Raw genomic sequence first — 25605 nt, forward strand, 5'->3', positions numbered from 1 at the left:
ATATAGCTTCATTAACAATGAAAATAAAAGAACAATATAATTAAGGCCAGTCAGCATTCCTATAAGAAAACGAGATCTAAAAAGATCTAAAACTTTTTTTTTTCTTTTTAAGTAGGATACAAGTCTAGATAATTAAGACAATGTTTGTTAATAAAGTTATTTTGCACGGCTAAGTAATTTCTTGTATTTGGTATTGCCCTAGTTTCTAAATAAAATGGAAAACATTTTATGGCCAACAGACTGGCTACTATAGCTCAAAAGTATAATCATAACTAGAAAGATTACATTAAATTCAACTATTAACAGAGTGACCTCATGGAAAAAAAAATATCTCTCCACAGTTATTAGCATATTAAATTTACAGAACAAAAAAAAAACCATGAAAATTTGCAGTGGTTATAAAAATTAGGTAAGGAGTTAATAAACTCTGGTTTGTTTGATAGGTGATACACTCAAATATTCAGAAAAAAATAACATGGTAAAAAGCCTACATGCTACATTTACAGATCTACGAACTGTTTTCTTTGGGAAGGCAGATGCGGATATGCTGCCTCTTCAATCACTGAACTGAATGACATATTATAATAACATCATGCTTTCTGTCAAACTTAACATTTCACTTCAACTTAAGTACTTCTAACAACAGCCTCAGCATTCAAGACTGTATTGTTTTTATTACAAAAGAAAGGAGAAAAGCAACCTTGCCTGAAATTTGAGAAAACCAGTAATCAAACATTTTTTTCTTAAGTAAGCTTGCTACAAGACAGTTAAAGTTCTATCTTAAAATACTGTTCAGAAACAAATTAATGGCATTTAAGAAGAGTACATCCATCAATAAAAATAGGAAACAAAATTAAAAACCTGTTTTAATGAGAGTAAATCCTCTCCTCCATGTAGCTTATCCTCTCAAGTGCGTCTCAGCAACTAAATCAGGTTTCTAGTATTATTTTGATAAACCACAACTCAAAAGTTCAAAACTGCTGTATCATAAACATACACCCTTCCTTCACTGCCATGCAACAGGAATATAAACTTACTTTTTCCTTGGTCCTCAATTCATTGAATATCTGCTGAATTTCCAGTTTCCAGTCATCTTGCATAGAATGGAAAGACTCTTGAGGCATTTCTGTCATAACTGCCCCCTCAATGGCAGTAAGCTGTTCAAGAATCAAGGCAAACGATGGTCGGATATGAGGGTCCTGCTCCCAGCATTCTAGAATTTATTAGAATCTCATCAGTACTTAATGACTCATAGGCCTTTCTGAAGAACTAAATGAAACTTCAAGGTATTTGTTACTGTACTTCAAGTTATATAATCCATTACCATCATCTGCAAGGCTTTCCTCTTTTCATGTTCATAAGCTATATCTACATACCTGTATTCAGAGAACTGTTTTTGTTTATAGCCAGATTGTTTTTCATCTCTATCTTTAGGATCTTGAATAGCAAAACTAGCAGTACTGCATACAAGTGATACTTATCAAAAGGTAAAGAAATTCATTACACATGAGGGAATAGCCATTAGCAAGCAACATTTATTTCTCTCCTGAGTATTTCAAAAACATTTGATGCTCAGGAAAAAAAAAAAAAAAAGATAAAAATGCCATTTGCAGTTCTTCCCCTTGAGATTTTCTCATATTTATCTATTTATGTAGTATATAATGTATTTTATGAAGACTTATGCAATTTGAGTGTAAAAAGAAATCAGTAAAAATAGAGTCATAAAAAGACAAAACGTACTCTGTCTCCACTGAAAAGCTAAGTGGTATATCGTAATACTCTATGACTTGCTCAGAAACACATTCAATTGTCTGTAACACCAGACTGCTGTGAAAAGAAGAACAAAATACTTTGGTATGCTGTACATTATCAAATAAGGTGTTTATTTTAACTCCTATGATTATTACAGGCAAGGATACATACCCAAAAACCAAAATTATTTAAATACACAGGAAGAAACAACATAGATACCTTTCATTAGTTTTGCAAACGGTTCAGGACAGGTGGATGGAATGGGCAAAGTGAGCTTATTGACAGCAACTCCATAAGCCACAGCAAGGCCATCAATGCCACGGTAAGGAACTTCTCCTGTAAGCAGTTCCCACAGCAACACTCCGTAACTACAAAAGGTAATTTTTTAAAAACAGTTATTTTCAGAATACTGACACATTATTTACTTAAGAACAAACAAGTACCTGTCCAACCACGTACTGAAATTTATGAGGATTTCCCGTGTCAAAAGTAAACGCCTTAAAGAGTTGACTATTTCAGTCATCTCACACCTTTCCACTAATAGTGATTAGCCAAATTGGATCAACTAAGACTTGCTCACATCCTACTCATTGTCATTTCATAGCTGAAAAAAAAATATTGACATGAAAGACTCCTACTCAAAAATGTAACCTGAAGTCACTTTAATATTAATGCTTGTGTCATGTAAATCTCACCTACGATGAAAGTCTGAACCACAGGAAAACAAGCAACCCTCTCCCTGCCAAAACCAAACAGAATGAGAAAGAAAACCTTGGCAGAGCATTCAGACCATACAACTTTCCAAACCTTTCACAATTTACCTAGATGTACATTAAAAAAAAAAAAAGAGAGAGAGAGAGAAGAAAGAGAAGACAGCTTTATTTAGAAGTTTGCACTTCTATATATTCATATACGTATGTATCGACAAGGGATTATATATAAAGGCCTGTTTAACTTTTCCAACAGATACTACAAAATTAAGAAAGGGCTACATAAACTAATTTCTTCATACTAGAAAAAATACCACTGTCTGCAATGAAAGGTGATGGAAAGAGATCTTTTCTTAGCATCAGGTATGGAAATCAAGAATCATAGGAATTCCTATTGCAGCAACATTAACCATAAGAATTTCTGCTATGCTCTCTACTCTAGAAGAAAGGCTGGGTGTTGCTTTTACCTTCTTTGGGTTTGTATACCCCATGCTTATTGAACAACCCAACCCTCTACAAAACTCTGGGACAGGACACTAGCTGATGTTGTTCTAGAGCTCCCATTCCAATACCACTGAAACTGATGACTTTTACAGTCATTTTTGTGGAAGCAGGAATTACTCCTTGTAGAATGTAAGCCTAAAGTAGACTTCTCAATTTTTTTTTCCTTCTTTTCCTGCCAGGGAACCACTATCTGTAGAACAAGGATACAAAGGACAACCTATTACTGCTTTTGAATAGCAAAGTGAGTAGGCAAAGGGAAAAATTAGAATACAAAGTATTGCTCTTGCAATATATATCTTCTCTACAGGTGTGTGAAGAAACCATCTGTAAGTTCTACAGGACTGGATCCAACTCTCCAACAGGAGGAGAAATGCACAAAGCACTGGTGAGGTAAGGGTTATGCACCCCTTAATACCCCACACCCCTTCTTTGCAGCCAAGTAAACCTTAGTACTAGAAATACAACCCCAACTATTGTAGATGTGACAGGGAGAAGCATATACACTAGTCAATTTTTTCTTTCACTGTCGTCCTAATGAGACAGCCATTTAGCACTGTGTAAGACCTTACATCACTTGAATTAATAAAAAAGCACAGTAATCTAAACACAAACACAAACAGAACTTATGATTTTTTTACACGTATGGTAATTACATAGGAAGCAATTTGAATTAAGTACCAATGCTTTGTTTATCTAAGAAGTTTTGCCTATCATAAAATCTTGTAACTGTGAATTCATTCATTATTTTGTAACAGTTAATTAAAAGCTAAGGAATATGGTCTATTCCTAAAAAACTGAAAAGAAATAGAAAAGTCTTGGGCTTCTTAATTACTTCACCCAAATGTTTTTCAGTCTAATCTTTGCACTTCCTTGTACGCTCAAAGGATGATAAAACCAAAAAGTCCTATTTTGTTTTAAAACAGTGGTACTTCTGACAATATTGAATTTCTGCGATACATACAAGTTTTATATATGATGAAGGAATTCTACTTAACTCATCTCACCTGTGTTTTTAGACAAAGCATTAAATATGATCTTATGCCTCTCCCAGCAAGCACAGACTGTTCTTAATTCAAAGAGTTCCCTTGTTCAGACTATTCTATATGTATTTTAGCATGAATTATAAAGTTAAGCAGAACAATAATAAAACTAACTAAAAAGAAATAATATTTCATAAAAACCTGTGTCGCAACATTACCTTCAGTTATATTTACAATTTTGGCCTTTAATGCTGGGTAACTTTCAACAGTGCCAAAGAAGACCTTGTAAAATTTTAACAGACCAACACCATAACAGCCTAAAGTACCTCTTTTAATGAATGCAAAGTCTTAACCTCAAGTACCAAGAGCCAGTATAGGGTGGGGAGGAATCTTACAGATGTTCTATTCCTACTGTGGTGGAGTTTTTGGGAGGTACTATCCTATCATTATGTAGGACAACAACTGCTTATTAACTCTTTCAACTACGGATGTTGCTACTTCACGTATTAAATTTCACCTGCCCACATATAGTCATCCTATGTATACAGTCAAAGCTTCTAAGAAATATATATATATATATATTTTTTAAGAGCAAAAAACATCTCCTTTTACACCTTCAGGGGAAAAAAAAAACAAACAACAAAACAGGCATGATATGTTTGCATTATACAGTAAGACCACATAACCTAATACACTTTCAATAAGATATCCTTTAAATATTTGCATTATTAAACTTTATTCTCCTGCTGTCAAATGTAATTTAAGCCTTACTATATCTCATTACAGCAATACCTTGCTGTTTTGACATATTTTAAAAGCTGATCAAAACGTAGGTAAGGTTCTCAAAGTTTATTTTACTCTACAACCCATCTTCTAAAGCAGAGGTCCCTAAGCATTACTACACAAATCCCTTGAAAATTATATGAATGCGCAAGGCAAAAGCAGCTACTAGTTCTGCTATTCAGCAAATGCTCCTCACATTGTCAAGAGCTTGTACAATGGAGGCATGAGTTATTGTGAAAATCACTGCTGAAGAACACCATCATCACTTGGAAATCTGTGAATGCCTTTGCACTTTCAGGCTACATACACAAAAACAAGACCAACATACCAAGTCTGAAAAGCATGATAAATGATGGAGAGGTGGGAGTGAAGGAGTAGAATTCTTCTTTGGGAATTTGGAACTATACACCAAAAACAATAAAAATTTATATTTTTGAGTGTTTTATTTACATGTAAGTGTATCATATTACTTACATATAAGATATGTATTATTTTAATAATAATTGAGAAATTATTATTATAAAATTATCTTTTTTTTTTTTTAAATTATAATTATGGTTTGGGAAGCAAAAGGATACACAAGCAGGGCTCGGAAAGCACCCATTCTGCTACTTAGGATGACCCCTGAGAAAATGCTGCTTGGAAGATTATGCATGAAAACACTGACATAGTAATTCCCATCATTGGCTAATTCTGAGAGCCCACATGCAAGTGCAATCATGGTGAGCAGTCTCAAATGCTCATGAATTCTTCTCCCCTGCCTTTTTTTTTTTTTTTTTTTTTTTTTTTTAAGAGGCATAGAGACATTTTCTGGAGACTCAGTATTTGCAACTTTTTAGAACTTTCCTAAATTATGTTGTGTTACTGCCGTAGAAAGACACAGACTTAAATTTATGATCTGAATGTGTTTTAAAATAAAAAACACTCCCATAACCAGAGCATTACAAGATTTACAATATTCATTATTTGGTTTTCTTTTGAAGAAAGAGTAAAGGTAAGCAACAGAATAGATCAAGATGCAGTAAGCAGAAAATCTTTAGAAGCCAAGGAGGACTAAACTAGACTGTACAATAGAGCCTTTATACTTAAAAACCTCTCCTGTTAGAAGCCCATCATTGAACTAAATACTTACATTTTTTACAAGAGAGGCGTGCAGGAGAGAAGGCGAAGAAGAGAAATACTGTAGGTTCCAAAAATGTAAACTAATGTTGCAGCAGAATATAAAATAATTGCACCAAAGCATACCCCCTCAGATACCTAAAATCACAGCAACAAGACTGGACAGGACCTGTAATTAAGCATGGAATACAGCTGATTAGGGAAACGCCTACACCCAACCTCCACCCCACAAAAGAAAAAAAAAAAAAAAAAGAGAGAGAAAAAAGGAAGAAAGAATGGAAAAAAAAGAACGAAGCCAATGATGTTTCTCAACTGGTCATCAACTCAGACTGATGTAAACAACATGCTGAAAATCAGTTCAAAACAAATGGTTGTCACAAAACAGTAGTGCAGATACAGAATAATCCTGAGAATGCCAGAAACATTACTTCATATTGTAGAATACCAGGCATCTACACAAAATAGGACTCTATTTAAGAGCTATACAACACTAAGCATGCATAAAAGGCAGAAGAAAACAGATTGAAGTCCTCCCCTCCTTCCCTAAATAGCTACCATAGATCCTTCGCAGAGAAACCATTTTAAAAAGAAATGTAGACTTTTCAGGGTGAGGCACTGCAGCTTTTAAAGCCAGTTGTGCAATCACAACTCTTCCCCATTCACAAAACTAAACTGAAACTGAAGTCTAAATCACCTTTCCGTGATACATGTTTCCTATGCACCACTCAGAAATAGCATCAGTATTGAGAGACATCATTTATTAATGATCCACCATAATGTCTGTAATGCGAAATTCAAAAACTTAACATAGGCAGTTGCTCACTTCCCAAATTAGACAGTAGGTTAAAATAGTTTTGTGAAAACACTCTCTCTTCACTCCAGTTACTGGAAGCAAAATCCCTATGAACATAAAAACTCAGATCCGTTTACTTTTATGCATAACCACATTCTAGATTCCTAGAAAGCAGCACTAATTTCAGTTAACTGGCAAAGTTCTAGTTTGTCAGCTAGTTTTGTTTATCAGACATGACAAGGTAATAACTGGCTGGTCACATTTCTTTATGCACAATGAGACTTTTCAGACATCTGATACAGAGCAAACATACAAACATTATGAAACTGATCATGAAGTAGTATATCAAGAGTTTTTATATTAATACTCCAGATAAATTACTTGGGTATCTTAACCAACAGGTATTTTAAAAAGCTTCTCTTAAATGAGACCTTGCTTTCTTTCCAAAATATGTTTTTCCTGCTTATTTTCCCTCTCCTTCCTCCAAATTTGTAAGTCACAAATAAATACAGGTAGATGAAATGAAGTACAGGCTGAGATATTAATATTTTTCTTAGAACAGCTATGCTTGCCATATAATGAGAAAGCAGCTTAGAACAACCAAAGAAAAAGTAAATTAAAAATCCATCCAAAACCATCAACATAACTTGTACTGAACAGTCTTCAGACAAAACTTCTTACCTCCAAATATCACTTCCTTTAGAGAACAGGGAGGACTTGATAACTTCGGGAGCCATCCACGCATAAGTCCCTGCTGCACTCATTTTGGTTGTTCTGTGCCATTCTCTAGCCAGACCAAAGTCTGTAATCTTCAAAGTTTTATTGCAAATGTCATCATGTTCCATCTTCTCTAGCAACAAAACTGCAAAAGATCGAGTTTGTAGATAAGTTGCATTGGAATCAAACTAAAATATCTAGTCTTGTTATTAATTTCACATACACCTTGCACTTTGCAAATAACTGTTTAATACAAATGTTGTTAAATTACTGAAATTTTACATAAAAATAAAAAAGGTTACTGATAATTCTAGCCTACTCTGAGCAATGAAAGGGAGAAATATGGTGTCAAGAGCACTTTCTGCAATTGTGTAAGTACACATTAAGCTAGTATATGAAACCCAGTGGAAAGAGATGTAAAGCAAAGCACTTAAGTGTAAGAAAGCACAGAATGCTACCATCCTACAGATGACGACAGGCCATGAAAATGGTATTTACTTTAGAACAAGATTCTGAAGTAGTAAAAACAGAAGTAGTAGTAAAACAAAGGTGGATGTTAAGAATTCTCAACACAATAGGAAACCGTATATCACCATTAAAAATATGTCCCTAATACTATATTCAACCCTGGTTCATCATCTCAAAAAGTGTATCATAAAACTGAGATACACAGAGAAAGATGCAACTGGGGGTGCTCCGAGCAGCATGCCCTCAGTTACAAGGGACAGTTGATAGACCGGTGCTTGTGAGCAGGGGAAAGAAACAGCTGAGAGAGGAGTCTCTGATAACAGGCAGGGAATGAAGCAAGCTACAGGTAACAATTGTTCACAGCTTCTCAACACGAGACGTGGACAACATCAAACAAAATTAGCCGATAAGAATCAAACACACGCGGCAGTTGTTCACACAACACTGTAGGTGTACTTTGGAATTTTTGGCATAGCGTGTGAATACTATTATTTTACTTCGATTTAAAATGCACCTACACAAATTCACAAAAGACAACTCCATCAAGAGCAATTACATTAAAAAAAAAAAAACAACAGGAATTTAGGTTCAAGAAATCCCCAGGCCACAAATCACTAGAGGTTGGGAAATGATACCAGGGAGGTTAGCTTGCCTTGGGAATACACAACCAGCAGCAAGTCCCTGGACTTGGATCAAATCCATATTGTGTTAGATTCACTGTAACTTCACGCCTGTTCAAGGTGAATTGGCAAATTATCTTTCTTTCTGGTGCTCCCTCATACAGCTTGTGCACTCATCATCTGACCTGTTCTTAACATAAGAGCATTGGCAAAGTTGTAATAAAGCTTCTTAAAAGAGCCTTAAAAGAAAAGAATGGGCTTGCTGTGCTCGAGCTGACAAAGAGAAAGCCAACGGGTGCAAAGGAATCGTTATTAACACACTACAGTTTTAATTTCATATTCAGTGCCTCTGTCACCATCTACGGTAGTAACTCAATTTTAATTTTCTGCTAAAATGATCTCCTGGGCCAAAGATCAAAAGTTGAATTGCAAATAAGAAGAATCAGCAATGCACGTGTTTTCCAAGCATATGGAGTGCAAAGCGCAGTTCAAGGGAACCCATTAAGAAAAAGCAGATGAAAAATGACCTTGCCCTACAGAGGAAAAACCGATGAGCCTGTATTTGCAATTGCAAGAAATCGTTTTTACTGGTACAGATTAATTGCACTCTTACGAGCATTTCAAAAAATGATGTCAAATCCAGATTAAAAAAGACAGAGCCCACATTCCATTTTCAGTAAGCTTCTTAACGCAGAGTGGAAGAAACGAAGGCCAAAATGGTACAGACAAACCCCGAGCTCAAAGCCGGCACCACCAGAACAAGCTAAATTCATGCACGGGTTTTTATAACTTTTATACTTGAATGAAAGACCTATTGTTTGCTCTTCCATTTCAAACATGCTCAGCAGAATTCCTGACATTCCTTGTCAGTCAATGTGACCGAAACCAAAAACAGTCAGTCTTGCAACAGGTAATAACTGGCTGACGGCCAGGTTTCATCCTAGGAAGGGACCACGTTCCTCAGCAAGCCGCGCTTCCGTTTCCTGCAGGGTCCGGCGAGCGGCCCCACGGCGCGCGGCCTGGCAACACAGCGGAGCCGCGCTGCTTCCCACATGGCAGCCTGCGGCTCCTCGCCCTTCTGCGGCCTCACAGCCCTCACCAGCCACCCGTCTGTCCGTCCGAAGTCACTCGGGCAGCCCTGTGCTTGCCCTGCTCACACAGCCCCCACTTATCACTCCTCCAAACCCCTCAAGTTATTCTGCCAGGCTCCCGTGCACCTCCGATGCGGGGCTGGGTGACGGCCAGCTTAGCACTCCCTAGCTTAACGTTTTTCAGACTTGATGCCTTCCACAAAGAGTAAAGTTCAGGCTTATACAAGCAAAACCAGAGACCGTGAGTATTTCCGAATGATTCAAAACCTAAGAGAAAGAGACTAAGTCAAACGTGATAAGAACGCTTTGCGTCAGTCAAACTAACAAAACTTTATCTCGGATTGTTATTCAAACATCACATGTACTACAGCAAGAAATAAACGTTTGACTAAATATTTTAAGGCCGCATATTTTTCCACCTGGTTACGCTGTTTTCAACTTGATTCTGAGTTTACCACGCCTTCTGTCCTGACTTTGCCCTTCTGCAGATAGATCAAGGAGACAAAAAATTTATTAACATCACAGTACCTGAGGTTTGAGTGCCATACACCAGGCAATGCTTGAATATTAGAGACAGCATGTGCCCAGAACTATTTACAACTGGGGAACAGAAGATGTCACTGCATGCTATTTTCAATAATTCCATGAAATATAAATCAATAGGTTGAAGATAAATGCAAAAAAGTCCTTAGAGTTAGAGAGAAAAATGAAAAAATATAATCGCTACATGGCTGAGTGGTATTAACATTGGAAGCTATGATACAATGGATGTCCTAAGAATTAAATAAGTTTTTGACAGTGCAGCAAGGATACACGAGGGTTCTAACAGCATCCCTAGTAAATTTATCTTTAATCGTACAGATAAGAACTTATACTCTTGAGCTATCTAACGTTACTGAAAAAAACTGGAAATCCAGGCATAACTCATTCTAGTCCACTAAGGAAGTAGTTCACAGAATTTTAAATAATTCAGGTTAAAATGGACCTCAAACTCCCCACTCAGAGTAGGGCTAACGTTAAAAATGTACATCTACTATCAATCCTTTTTATGACTCTGTAAAGTGATGGCAGTCTATGACAAAATAAAAGTAAAGATCTAAATTCGCTCAACAACAGATGTTAATTTGACTTAAATGACATCTTGGAATAGACTTTCAAGAACACTAGTTCAGGACAATAATTAAGAACGCTGAGGAACACAGAACAGAACAAAATTACAGCAGAGTTATATTACAAACAGCTCACATCACGCTAATCCCATATTTTTCCTGCTAAATAGTTTTTAAGAGAGGGATAAGGTAGCAGACCTGAGCAGATGCAAGTGCCTTTTAGGAAGTTTAATCATAAAGACAGGGTAAGAACTAATCAAAGAATTCTATACAATGCCATATAAAGGAAGATCTCAAAAGACAAGTTAGTTACCAGGATGAAAAGAAGTCATCACTGAGTTTATTAGAAACAAGTTTGCTTCACGTGCCAATTAGCAATCTGAGGAAAAATACAAAGTGCATGTCAAGAATGGACAGCAAAGTCAGAAAATAGTGCCCACTCTGAGGAAGGCCACATTATCACGCTAAGAAAACACGCAAAGGTAGAAGTGATTGATACCACACTCTTCAGCTATAAAGCAGAGGTGAAGGAAGAAGAAAGGTCTGGCTATTCTAGCTAACAGAAGGAGAACCAAAACAGCAGTTGCACAGAGTTGCAGAAGTAGCTCATGCAATTCTAAGAGGTACTAAAAAAAGGCTTTTTTCAGGAGAAACAGGGAAGTATCATTAGAGTTGTACAAGGCATAAGACCTCACGTGAAATACTGGATGACTAGAACTGAATATATATGTTCAACAAAAGTAACCTAAACAGGGGAAGATGCAGAAAATAGAACAATTAGGAGCCTGTAACACCTTTAATTTAGATAAGTCAGAAGAGCTTGTCCTCTTCACTACGCTAAACTATGGCTGAGAACGGAAATCAGCCATATCTACAAATAAGATGCAGGTCTAAAGCACCAGTGCTCTTATCAATACCACGCTCTCCCTGGTGCCCTGCCCAGCCCATCTTACTTGCACGCTCATGACTAAACTTGGTTTTATAACTGGAGCTACAGGGGTGGGGAGAGATTCATACCAGATTCCAAGATATTGCCTCTGTTCTTCCACCAACCCCTTCTGGCTTGCTCCTCAAAAAAAGTCACAAAATTCAACAATCTTCCTGTCAAACCTAATGGTTGCTAAAATAGCAATGCCGTTGAATCTGTCCCGCTTGCTTTCTGCATTATCATAGTTACAGCTGGAGTCTTTCTCTACTGATGGTGTACTGCAAATATTTTATGGTGTAGCAGTATGCAGATAAGTTGTTCTGTACTTTTTATAACTGGATCTGCAGAATCGGAAAGCACCGGCTAGCTCAGTGTTTCTCTAATTAAACCTGGACTGGCAGCACCTCCACAGAACTACTAGTGTTCCATACATCTGTCATCCGTCAGGAAAGGAACAGAATTTAGGTTTGAGTTGAGTTGAAAATCTTTCTGAGAAAAAAAACAAAACAAAACAAAAACACAAAGTGTGAGGCAGGACATAGATGCTGTGTTCCACGGAACAGAGAACTGGAAGTTGGGTGCAGGGCTCTGCTACATGCTAAAAAAAGAACAAAGAACATGAGAGGAACCAACTGGTTACACAAATGGGGAGACGGGACCCAGTTCTTTTTTTTTTTTTTCTTTTTTGAAGCACCAAATATTACTGCCATCAGATACTTCCTGGCTACAAGATTAGCTGTAAGCAGTTAAGAAATAATGGGAAAGAGCACAATTAGACAAGTCAGATTCCTGGGGTGCATGCAAACTCAGATCTAGGACAACACCCCCAGTGCTACCTCCAGTACTGAGCTGAAACTCTAAAGAGTAATTGAAATCATTTGTTTAAATCACAAGAATTTTGTTCAAAGCACAACTTGACCAAAAAAGCTCACTTTCTCCCCTTTCTATTTTTTTAAATTCACGTAGTTTAAGTAACAGTATTTAAAGCAAGCCTGAGGGAAGTCTGGACAGACCTTGTAGTTGGCAGCATAACTAGGAAACTTCCACCTAGCGCTAAGATCTTCAATGCTATTCTTTTAATGTTATTTCCTACAGTGTTAGTTTTCTTTTTTGATACTAAACATACACAGATCATTATATTTCTCCAACTTTGTTAACTATCTGAAAGTCCCCGTTTAATACAGTCTTTGACAAGATTCTTGAAATCCAAAGACTTCATGCAATTAAATCGATTTTAATTTCATAATGCATTCCAACACTTTCGGCAGACCCTTTTGGGTTACACAATTGGTTTAAGGGGCTAAACAAAAAGAAGCCAAGTTAAAGGACTGAACACACATAGGAAGCTTAGATGCATTTTTAGTGCTTAGATTTACAAAAATTAACCTGAAATGCTCAACTTCTTTGGATTACTCCTATCTTTACCGTCTGAAGTTTCTACTATACTATACTCTCTTCAACATCTGTTTTGTTGCTATTAAGAATACAATGCTAAGCAGTCTTACTTTCCTGAATTAGTAGTTACTTGCCACCTTTTCTTGCCAATTTATCTACAGTTCTCTGAAGAGTTCATTATGCGTTTTGCAAGTTATTTAATAGTATAGCCATTTAACTTAATATGATTACAGGTTGAGTGCCTACATGCCATTATATTTACCACCGATAAAGTCATTCTTCAAGAAAAAGTCATTCTTCAAGAACACCAAACAGAAGATAAATAGGTTACAGTATACAGCTCTACTTGCAAGTGAAGATTGTGTAGACAATGCTGCTACTGTCATCCCCCCATGCCCCCAGTCAGTTCTCTCTCCATCTGTTTGTAAATTAATCCGGTTCCTGTTAATTCACTAAATCAACATGCATCAAAACCAGCAGGGCAACCTTGTATCTTTACCTGGGAATTAACAAGCAGGAAAAAAACCTGATTAATCACGTTGCATATTCAGCGTATGAAACACACTACCTTGTCAATATAAAGAGACCCACCTCCGTTCCTTCTAGCTGTTATTTGGTTCCAATTGCAATTTGACATTAAAATTTCAGCACCGTTTATAGAAGCCACGTCCAGCTCTACTGAGTGTTTCAACCACAAATTAACTATCAGAGTGAAAACATTAACTGATCAGGATGTCTTCAATGCGTACAAAAGGTGATCCACAGCACTACTTCTTAGACATCTTGCTTTTCTCCTGCGAGTTCTTAATATAACAGTTAAGAGCTGAGCCCCTCACCTCTGCAGCCAGCATCAGTCAGATTGTGATCATCTCACTGGATGAAGTTTAGAGCTCACCATCAGCAAAAGAATTTCACCCTTTACATAAAGATTACATATGCAGGAGGCATTCCTCTACCTCTTATTGTGAGGCTTCACCTGGAGTACTGCATTCTGCTCTGAGACGCCCCCCAACATAAGAAGGACGTGGACCTGTAAGAGCAGGTCCATGAGGATGATCAGAGGGCTGGAACACCACTGCTACGAAGATAGGCTGAGGGAGTTGGGGTTGCTCAGCCTGGAGAGGAGAAGGCTCCAGGGTGACCTTATAGTGGCCTTCCAGCACCGAACCTCCAGGCTTACAGGAAAACCGCGGAGTGGCTTTTTACAAGGGCATGTAGTAACAGGACAAGGACTAATGTTTTTAAGAAGAAAGGGTAGATTTAGTTTAGATATTAGGAAGAAATTCTTCCCTTATAGGGTGGTGAGGCCCTGGCACAGGCTGCCCAGAGAAGCTGTGGATGCCCCATCCCTGGAGGTGTTCAAGGCCAGGCTGGATGGGGCTTTGGGCAGCCTGGTCTGGTGGGAGGTGTCCCTGCCCATGGCAAGGGTTAGAACTGGGTGATCTTTACGGTCCCTTCCAACCCAAACCATTCTGTGATTATAAGGATACTGTGCTCCACTATCCTATATGCCCTTTCGCTACGTACATTCTTTAATTAAGAAGTTAATCACTTCTTAATTTTCATACTGAATTGAAAGCAGCTCAACAATTTGTTCTTAAGTATATTTATTTAAAAACATCTAGCTTAGAAAAAACCCTACCTCACACAAGCCAACATATATTTAAGAAGTCCTGAACAAAGTGTTCCTAACTGGAAAGCCAAAACAAGACAAGACTTGACAGAAAATGTCCTTGATAGCAAGAATTTACAAATACACACCAAACACATAAGAAAAACACATCCCATAGTGGGACATGTGGCACAGAAAAAACAGGCAAAATATTAGAATGACGAAGACTCTCCTGAGTGTCTGGAAAAAAGGAGGAGAAAAGAAGATAGAGGAGCGATTTCAACAACTGCAACATACCTTACATCACCATTTTTTTGCTTCCCCTTCACTTCTTTAATAACCATTATTAAAGCAACTTTGGGCAAATGGAAACTTGAGAGAAAGAAGCAGTTTTAACAAGTTATTGGCACACACCGCAGATGCTGCGAGTTATTTTCCTGCCTGCCATCTGTACTTTACCTGCTATTCTGATAGTTCTGCAACACAAAACAGAAATTTCTGTTATGCCTTAAGAGGAAGTACCAGAGGTAACAAGCATTTATAATTAGACATTCAAATAATTACCAGTTTAAAAAGTAAATTCTGAAAATTGAGGATTTGGACGTTGCACTAGAAAAAAAAAAAAAAACAAAAGCAGACTACACCGAACGTTCAAGTCCTTTGTTTAGTAAAATACCAGGATTAATTCTATTTAAATTTTGCACTTAAGGGTTACCACACTACAGCAATCCCTCCACAATTTTACAATTCAATAGAAATCAGTCCACGCTGAAGCTTACTTTTAAAACTCACAGCACTCGTTTACACTGTACCTACCAGGAAATTCCATAGTTATTTGAAACACAGCAATTACTTTGTTTTCAAGTGAGCTTTTAAGGTCTTTCTTCTTTGCTTGTTACTAATTTTTAAAAGGCAGCTATGCAATAAAAACAGTGACCAAAATGCAGGGAGATTAGAAAGAAATGCTAAGAGCAACTAGGAGCAATAATTTGGTGGTAAATCAGTCATTCCTGACTAAAGAATTCTTTTAGTTTCAAGCTCTACAGAGTAGAGTGAGTGCTTATCCATTCCTTAAAGATAATCATCTTTGTTAGGAAATAGTGAATAATTTATTTTTCTTAAGCAATTCCTTTCTATTCAAAAAAAAGCCAAACCAGAGCTATTATACTCAAACTGCAAAAGGAGAGTCATAGCCAGTACTGAATTCAAGAGGTACAATTTCCTCCAAAATAAATTTTCAGAGAATGTGCTAATACCTCCCTTACTCCAAATTCACAACCTGGACTTTTTCTTCAAATTAAACCAACGTATGCTATGCAGCATACCAAATTCACAAGGCCAATGCAGCTGAGGTTTATAACCTCAGAAATGACACCCAGAAGCAAGATGTTACCTTCCTTTGGAATCAAGCTAACAAATTAACTTTGCTATCATTAGTCAAATCACCTGCACAATAGTTAATTTTAGAAAGCAAGAATATTTAATTCAAATTTCTTTTGGATTTAGATTATCTTCTTCCAGCAAATAGAAAATCACTTGCTATATTTTTTATTTCAAGCTAATCAGGAAAATACACAGCTTCTGAACACATGAAAGTATTTACATAGTTGACATACTTTTCCTGAGTGTAACACACTGTACTTGTCAATTATGTACTTCCTTGTTACTTTACTTTTTGTGGTCCATATCAAGCTGCATTTGTTGTGCTTGTTCTAGGATACTTTATGCACAGAAGTACCACTTTGAAATCAAAGATAGGTTAGAAAAGTTTTAAATAAATGTATAGACATACACACTAAAAAATTAATTAAATCAAAACACGTTCTACCTTTAAAGGTGACTTACTAATGAAACTGAAGTATAAGGGTGTAGGCTGATGTCAAAACCAAGCCTGTAAGAGCTATCTATCACTAAAATACATATCTTAAACTCCTCTTCAGTTATGGCCCCTCACCTATTTCAGTTAGTAGATCAAACTCTTTTACAACTAGGTATAAAGATGGAAAAAGCAGCAAAGCTGGAATCTATTATAAAATCACCTTTGATGAAATTTACTATTGAAAAGAATCAGCTGAATAAACTCAAGACAAAAGAATTTTTTCCTGTCCCTTTGAAGATGCCTACACTATGAAAAATTAGTCCAAGAACCCAAACAAACTCTGGTTGTAGACACTTTGTCAAGTGTAGTCACGTAGTTCCCCGAGAAACTCATCATGACAAATGAAACCCCTTTAACATCATTTCTATGGGAGATTTTAATAAGCTACATTCCATAAAGGTCTTCAACTTTGATCATCAGTTTCATCTGAGAATTAAAGCAATTTATTTTAAAGAACATTTAAAAGAGTCTTGTTGTTTTAAAACTTTTTTTTTTTTTTGCTAAACTCAAACTGTTTCAAAATAAATCAGAAAAAAAAAAAAAGAAATTTTGAGCCCACTTCTTTGTTTTTCTAAATACAAAACTTGGCAGAAAAAAATATATCAAGTTTTTGTTAAATCCTTGCGGCTTCTTCAGTAGCTGAGGAGCAGCCTCTCGCAACTGTGCGTTTCCAAGAACTCTAATCTTCTTTAATAGCAAAGGCAAAATGTGTCATTTAAAATGAGTACTTTGCAAGCTTGGCAGCACTCATAGGAAGAGAAAACCTGCTCTTTTGTCTCAATTAGTGTAGATTCAGCAACAAGTTAAAAATGATAACTTTTCCTTTTTATATGATACATTAGGAGAAAAGAAATACAACTAGTTTCAGGAATAACAATGACATTAATCCTAGTAGAAAAAAAAGAGAGAAAACAACCCAAGCATACAGAACCAAAACACATCCAGTTCCAGGAGTTACTTTGTCCCATAACAAACCACAGAAACGAAGCAGTTACTCCTGCATTTTTCAGAGGGAGGGCCAGCTTATCAGCTCCGAGTTAATAGCACACCTGCCAAAACACAGATTTTAGTAGCTATGAAGAGAACAAAGCATGATTATATAGCCAACACTGGCATGTCTAGGATTGATTTAACTGGAGCTATGACCCCACACAAAAAAGGTTAAACCTGGCAGGAAGAATACTTATGTGCTGACATTATACACTATTTTTTATATATACTTATATCTAAATTTGTTTTATATATAAACCCATGGCTTTCAGAGGTGCTAAGTGGGTCAAAATTTATAAAACCACTTACTGGCAGCTACTGATGTGGGGTAAAGCTCTGGTAACATGGTAAAGTGAGGTAAAAATGGTGAAATTAGTTTTAAATGGTCAAATCAGGAATGTAAGTTTATGACACCAGTTATTAGCTTGGTACTGCTACCATAAACAGTTTAAGTCACTTGGTCTTCAATGTACTTCTACGTATATTTTTATTGACTTCAATACCATAATTTTACCTCTAACAAGAAAAAAAAAAAGCTTAAAAACAAACAAATCTGCACTTTTTATAAGCATTATTACTGAAGACCACTGAACTGAGGTTCAATGTTTCAAATTTAAACAGATCATCAAAAATAAAAAAAATCAAGGGCAGAAGTCATCCATGCTGCAAATACTCCTTGCAAACATTCATTCTACAAGGCCACAGAACTTGAAACACTGAAGCATGTTTAGAAGAAAGTTTATGCTTACTGATAAGAAAAATAAAAGGCTGCAAACAAAAAGCCATTATCTTCTAAGGTCAAAGAAACCACAAAATAGCATTCAACATCCAAGTACAGTTCAATGATGTGTTACTTCTTCATTCTTTTAAGTTTGCAGAACATAACTATGAACTTAAGATATGTAATTGGAAGGTCCAAACACACGTACTGTGCTCGCAGTCCCCAAAAGCGGTGGGGAGATACACAACTGGAGCTGAAAACTCAAGTAGCTCTCACATTTTTCTAATGTTGGCTAACACTATCAATGCCCAAATCGCAGTTATATTTTTGTGTTTTGTTTGTTTAATACAATACCTCATCACACAAGCCTTACAGCCAGCATGCAAATTTCTTTTTTCAGTGTTTAGGGGAAGGAACAAAATTATATGATTATTTTAACAACATATGGGCGCTATTTAGCTGCCTGATTTTCCACCCCCAAAACTGCCATTTCAGAAAAAACTGTCAGAAAATCTGAAAGGTGCAGACTAGGATGTGATCGCCCATGCTGGGCAAGAAGAGGTCTCGAGAAACCTTGGCCCAAATGCGCCTCTTGCAGAAGCCTCCCAGGGAGGAGTCCAACAGGGAGCAGGAGGAGACAGACTTCCAACAGCTGTAAAACAGCTCATTTGGTGTCTTACAGGAGATAGAAAAAAGACAGGGGGAGGAGAAAGACATGAGAGATGTGAGATTCAGAATGTGTATATATATATATATATATATATATATATACACACACACATGCACACATATATATTTATTAACTATACTACCCGTTTAAGGACCAGAATCTTTACAACAAATAAGAGAAAGAGAAACATTATAAGAGCAGACATAAGAGAAAGAAACATTTTTAAATGCCAAAACAACTCCTTCCCTTGGAAGTTAACCTCTATGACATTTTATTACTAGCTATTTCTACTGCAGATGGTGAAAGCCACAGCAACCAGCTATTTAAAATTGTTCTTCATTGAATTCTAGTATCTCTTTCTGAACACAAAAGATAGAAAGTATTTACATGCAGAAAGTAAATGTATCAAGTGAAAATATAATGGGCATAACACAAAACATTTCTTTTGATACACTGTGTCTCAAGGCTGCTAAGCCTTTGCTGCTCCCACAGAATCCAGCAGGCTGTCAGGGTCTCTAAAAATAGAGAAAATAAAATCCCTATCTACAATAGTCAGAGCACATCGAATACTGGGAGCAAGGTTTTATGAAACAAAGCAGAACACTTTCAAGTGATATAACGATACCGAAGAGAAAAACATACTTGAATTCAATGACATGCTAACTTTTATAGTTCATAACCTTCAAAAGAGATGCTGTTCTCCAAGCTGATGAAATCCGGCAATCCTACAGTTTGCATGAGGGTATTTTTTAAGAATACTAATCAGACAAGATTGCTAAAACCAGAGCTCCTTCCTGCTCCACATACCCAGGATGCATGACCAGTTTTTCTGTTGCAATGCAGCAGCATTATCTTCACAGCACAGCACAAGGCAGGGCTACTTAAACTCATACAGATGGGCTAGGAAGCTGGTAGACCTGGAACAGTTTCTAAGCTTTATGTAATTTAAGTAATTAAGAAGAGTAGCGTTTAATTACCGTGACTTCCTATATGAACACAGCACTGAACACTAAGGCAGAAGAATTTTAAACTGCTAACAAATAAGTGGCTCATGAAACATCTACAGAATTATCTATGGACTGAGCATCTTCCTAACCAGAGGACAATCCAGCACATAGTCTAGGATCAGCGGTCCACTACCTGTGGGCTAAGGGTATTCTTTAAGCCAGCCCTCCTGAATTTGGCCCCACTATTTTGTCTGTCTGTCAGATGAATTACTGAGAGCATAGCCATGTTCTCGGAGCTGTCAGGTTCCTTCGGGTTTCATGGAAATCAGCCATCTTACAGAAGAGGACATCCATCAAATCCACCAGAGAAATGTTCTTTCCTCTCCAGACCTTAGAGATGCCAGCCAGTATTGCCACCTGAGTGGGGAGCAAGGCTACATGAGCTGTTTTCAGACTGATGACAGCAGATGCAGGCTGCTACAGGAGGCAGCAGGAAGGCCCTAGTAGTCTGTGACAGCTATGGCTAGTCCGGCAGGGATGCTGCGAACATCCCAGGGAGCAGAAGAGCAAAACTATCATGAGTGACAGCATCACAGGGAGGTGAAGAAGATGCAGGGCATGTGCCCACAGAAAAATCAAAAACACTTTTTTTTATTTAATGTAATATATCAGGTGAGCAGTAATTGGCTCATGGCTACAGAAAGAAACAACTTTTGCTGCCATTAGAAGACATCTTGTGACTTTATTTCCAGATACAGAAAGTTAGGTTGAAGCTCAAATTTGCAGAAAAAAAAAAGAGTCCTCTTCTCCCTCAAAACTACCAAAACCAACTGTAATAATTTCATTTTGATTTTTCTTCATAACTGCTCCTTAGAAAACACTGCATATTCAAGCACTCTAATGTACAAGCAATCCTTACAGCTTTACTTGTGATGTCCTAAGTCTTCCCTCTTCAAAACAGAGCTAGAAGACAAATTCTGCACCCCAGTGATTTCAGAATAAAATTGGTTAAGATACCGAATAGAAATTTGATGTTAAACTTTTCATCCCCTCACACAACAGCTAGCATAATGTTGCTGGGAAAAGAAGTTAGAGGGAAAGTAGATGTTACAGATCCTTGAGAACATCTCCATCTTATTTTAAGGGAGTTTTAGCAGCATGACGTGAGGAATTTTGCTATAAATAACCTATAACAAAGAACCAAAGGTTATTTGTCCTTGCTTTTCCTCTAATTCCAGTACACCTTCCCTCAAATTTATTGTGTGAGATTAGTTTGAAGAATGCTACCTTCAAGTGAATTGTCCAGTTGCAGTTTCACTATTCTGTTGTATGCTTGATTCCTTCAGATTTCAAGTATTGCTTTCATTAGCACTGTCACATCCACAGCCGTATTCAACAATCCTTGCAAATCAAGCTGTTCTTGATGATATCTAAAAGGAATACAAACTCAGCACACTTCAGAGAAGTGAGGGCTGCAATGGACCCTGTGATGCTGAAAGAACTAGTGGAAGTCACAGCAAACCAAAGCCTGCTCACACATCCATCTTTAACAAACGAATACAGAGGACTTATCAGTATTATGCCAGTACACTAAATCTGCACCTAATCAACTTTGTGCTTTACCTTGTACTCATGGATGTGTCCACGCCATAAGCAAAACATTCTGAACTTTTTGTAATGGTTTCTGCAAGTACACAAAGCTGCTGCACTAGAGATAAAGCACATTTTTAGGCAGAAGTACTGCACAATCTGCAATCAAGCCCCAAACCACAAACCTCTGCTTTCTCTACACTAGACTTCAGAAGGTGAAGCCTAGCTCGTTTTACCTGAACATATTAGTAGCTTTATTCAGACTCCAAGAAAAGCATCAGAAGAGGTGGCAGCAAACCCCTAAACCACCCCAGTTAACAAAAAAGTTGCCCTTTGAAAGAGTCAGCAAACCCACTGAGAAGTGCAACCCCCCCAAAAAAAACCCTCATGTTATTACTAGCATCCAGTCTTGTACATGAATGATTTTATTTTCAGTAAAGCAACTTTTTCTTGATCAACTGGCACGCTTAATTGAGATTATATTTGTACCTAGGAGATGCAGTTAAGAATGTTAAAGTTTTTTTTTATTTTTCACACCTTAAGATATCTGCATTTCATTCACATTATTCTTTAATTGATTGACTATCAATGCTGATTTGAAAAATCTCAAGTTTTCTTTTAAATTTTTCTTCAGATTTTAGATAGGTAAAGTCCTCCTTTTCATCCTTCTGTTAGATCATCTTCTTAACCTGTAAACTGTATCTAAGAACATAAGAACTGCTTGTTAGGAAGATATAGACTATGTTCTCAAAATAGAGTGTGTTCTTTTCCAGAGAAACTTCTCACCTCGTCACCTGCACAAGTTTTTATAAAGCACCCACAGCTAATTTGCAAATCACCATTAACGGCCATGTCTATGCTTACTATATTTAATTTCATCAGACCTACTTAAAAGCTGAGTGCTCTTTACACCTTTGTTTTGTCTACTTCTGAATAACCACTAAGTAAGGAACTCCAGAATTGAAGAAACTCCAATACCAACAAAAGCCAAGAGTAACCCCCTTAATCCCTTGTCCAGCCCTCATAAACATTGTTACTTTTTCTTCCAAATATTGAAAACTTTTCCATGTGTAATCATTTATTGCTTTGGCAGAAACAAAACCTTTTCCCACCTCCTAAAAGGAGCCCAAAGAAACCTGTGCATACAAACCTAGCTGGCCTCTAATGTCCACAAAACAATAATAATGAAAATCTCCTGATCTTATTACTGCTATTCAGTTTGTGGCACCTTCTCTAAACTGTCATGTCAGTGAACAGCACTACATATACTGTCCTACAGATCCCAACTCCAGGGAATGGCTTGGAGAGAAATCACATGCTTGCCTTTGTCTATTGCCTGCCAACCACAAGTCCGGACATATATCCTTTTTGGATCAAATAAGCTGATGGAAGGGGCTAGAAAACAGTTCTTACTTATTTGTTACGGAAGAAGTTTGGTGAGCATCCTGTAGCACTCCATATTAAGGGAAGTAAATTTTCCAATTTCTTGTCTAAGGAAGAAAAATCCCTTATCAGTGAAAATCAGTAAGCCAGCATGAAACGGACACATTGGCTTAGTACCTGGCATTGACTAATGGAGAGCAGTGAACCCCACGGCTAACAGCCCATGGATAGCAGCAAGGAGCAGACAGATCCTGTGGCAGAGCCCTGTCTGTGGCTACAGCCATTCTAAGCTGCTGCCATCCACGCTAGCGAGTCAGCCAGTCACCCCTGCAGCTTTCTACTCCCAGCGTGTAAGGCTGGAAAAGGCAGCAGTAACAGAATGAAGGGAAGTCCTGGATGAGTGGACAAGGGCCGTAACAGTGCACACTGTCAGGATTTGCAGCCATTTTAAATTCATGTAAAATTGTTCAACTTAATGACTACAGCATCACTACCGTATTACTGACTTCCAATGTTATCTTTTAGTTGGATGATCAAGGCTGTCTGCAAGCTTCACCAAGATAAAGAAATGTGGGTGAGAAAACTAAGTGGCTAAAGTTAATTGCATGTGCAACAGTGGTTAATAATGAAAGAAGTGAATAAGCGCATATACTGAGGTTGTAATTAAAAGCACATTTTTAAAATGCTCTGCCATTATCTACATGCACAGAGGTGATAATGGTAATCAGTTCACAGCAGTCACCAACTCAGCTCTAAGCACTATGCTAAACCACAGGGTTATGAATTCATTTCAGATATGGACTTTGCCACCGTCAGATGAGGAGGGTAGCGTATTCTGTCTAAGGAAAGGCACACGTGCTAAAGGTGAAGCAGCTCAGTCTGCACAGAGCAGCAAACTAGGAGGACACAAGCTGCCTGCTGTCAGCTGCATATGATTTAAGGCGTTGGTCGTGACGTCTGCCAGGTCCTAAAGCAACGTTCCAGGAGTTCATCATCTTGCACTACAAACAGAACCACAAATACAGCTGAGCTAGGTCCTTTCTTTATCAAACAAATAGTGAAAGTACTCTCGGGAACAGTCCCATGACTGAGCCTTGTCTTAACAACCCATGCATGATGACCTTCAAGGCATACTGCAAAAGCCTTTTAAACAAAGTGCTTCCAACTTGAATGAAGCTTTTTCATTTCGACTTAACTACTTAAGGATGCCCAAGTGGAAAAAAAAAAAAAAAAAAGCAACACCGCTGCACATTTGGGCTGTTCAGAACAAAAAGGAAAGGCTGCAGAGACTGCTTCAGCCACTTCTGTATGGACTAAGATTTCTACTTTCTGGTCACTAATTTGAAACAACCGCAATGGCAAGCCATAAACACCCCTACCCCAGCAAACCAGCGTTCAAGCACAACTCGCTTATATGCTCCTGTCTCAGCTCCAGCAGCTGGATGAAGGATTCACTAAGCACGAACCGAGTTACTCCCTCACTCTTTCAGGTGCTCTTGTCCATGCCAGAGGCTGAAAGCCAACCTGGCAACCGCACACAAGTTCCTACTGTTTTTAAGCTACTGTCTTTTCTGCGGCAACGCTCCCTATGCAGGTGAGTTTTATCAAAGCTAGAAACACAGAATGTAAAACACGTGCAAATGTTCACAAGCGATAACTCTGCGAAACCTGCCTTCGGAAGTCATAGTAAGCCAAGGCCTTGTGAAAGCAGAAGTACCGAACGTGTGCGAGCGAGCAAAGGAGTCTCGTGAATCTGCAGCCGTGACTGTGCAAAGATTTCATCCCGCTTCCCTTCCGAGCGAGCTCCCGCCCGAGAGGCCAGGACTTTGCTCCGTGTGTGTTTTTCCAGCGAGCCCTTCTTCTCCCCAGCCTACCCGGCTGTCAGCTTTTGGAACAGCGCTGGGCGAGCCCACCAGGCTGTGACACCTCTCTGGGAGAGGTGGGATGGGGGCACAGCACCCAGGCCGGCTTGGTGGGCAAGCGGCTGGCTTTTGGGCAGCAGCGCCGTGCCCGGAGGCCCGTGGGCAGCGGGACTCACCGTTGCTGGACTTGAGGTCGCGGTGCAGGATGGGGACGATGGCCTGGTCGTGCAGGTAGAGCATGCCGCGGGCGATCTGCACCGCCCAGTTGACCAAGACGTGCGGGGGGATGCGGGCAGCCCCGGGCCCGGCCGAGGAGGAAGAAGAGGACGAGGAAGAAGACGAGGACGCGGCGGCAGCGGCCAGGGCCCTGTTGAGGGACCCTCCGCGGGCGAACTCCATGACGAGGCAGAGGTTGGGCTCCCGCAGGCAGACGCCGTGCAGGGCGATGATGTTGGGGTGCCGCAGCATGGCGAACAGCCGGGCCTCCCGCCGCACGCTCTCGGCCGTGGCCGTGATGTCCTCGTCGGGGTCCCTGCGCGCCGCCTTCACGGCCACCTCGCGGCCCCGCCAGCTGGCCCGGTACACCTTGCCGAAGCCCCCGACGCCGATCACCTCCCGCAGCTGCAGGTGCTCGAAGTCGATCTCGGGCGGGCTGCCCCCCGCCGCCCCCCACTCCTCCTCCTCCTCCTCCTCCTCCTCGTCCTGCTGCTGCCGCTCCCGTCCATCTCCGCCGCCACCGCCCGGCCGGCGGCTGGCGGTCACGTAGTTAGCGGGGAAGATGCCGAGGCGCTGCCGGATCTTCCCCGCCCACCACCCGTCGTCGCCGGACACGGCCGCGTCCTGCGACAGCACCTCCACCACGTCCCCGCGCCGCAGGCTCAGCTCGTCCTCGCCGCTCGCCTCGTAGTCGTACAGCGCCGTCCACAACGGGGCTGGGGCTGGGGCTGGGGCTGGGGCTGGGGCTGGGGCTGGGGCTGGGGCT

At 39.0% G+C, this 25605-nt stretch overlaps 1 protein-coding gene across 5 annotated transcripts in view; it reads right to left on the reverse strand.

Annotated features, from left to right (window-relative positions):
- The window catches only part of MAP3K21 (mitogen-activated protein kinase kinase kinase 21), a 42632-nt gene that overhangs the window by 14917 nt on the left and 2110 nt on the right, over positions 1 to 25605 (reverse strand). For 3 of the 5 annotated variants that reach the window (XM_068676775.1, XM_068676773.1, XM_068676776.1), the window contains exons 2-5: positions 24800 to 25591; positions 7323 to 7503; positions 1972 to 2120; positions 1038 to 1213 (exon numbers count right to left, since the gene is read on the reverse strand). In XM_068676775.1, coding sequence (XP_068532876.1) covers positions 1038 to 1213; positions 1972 to 2120; positions 7323 to 7503; positions 24800 to 25591 — 1298 coding nt within the window. The remainder of the gene's footprint in view (positions 1 to 1037; positions 1214 to 1971; positions 2121 to 7322; positions 7504 to 24799; positions 25592 to 25605) is intronic. The other 2 variants (XM_068676774.1, XM_068676777.1) reach the window with 2 other exon arrangements.

Source organism: Anas acuta, chromosome 3 (genome assembly GCF_963932015.1).
Source record: "Anas acuta chromosome 3, bAnaAcu1.1, whole genome shotgun sequence".
Taxonomy (NCBI): Eukaryota; Metazoa; Chordata; class Aves; order Anseriformes; family Anatidae; genus Anas; species Anas acuta.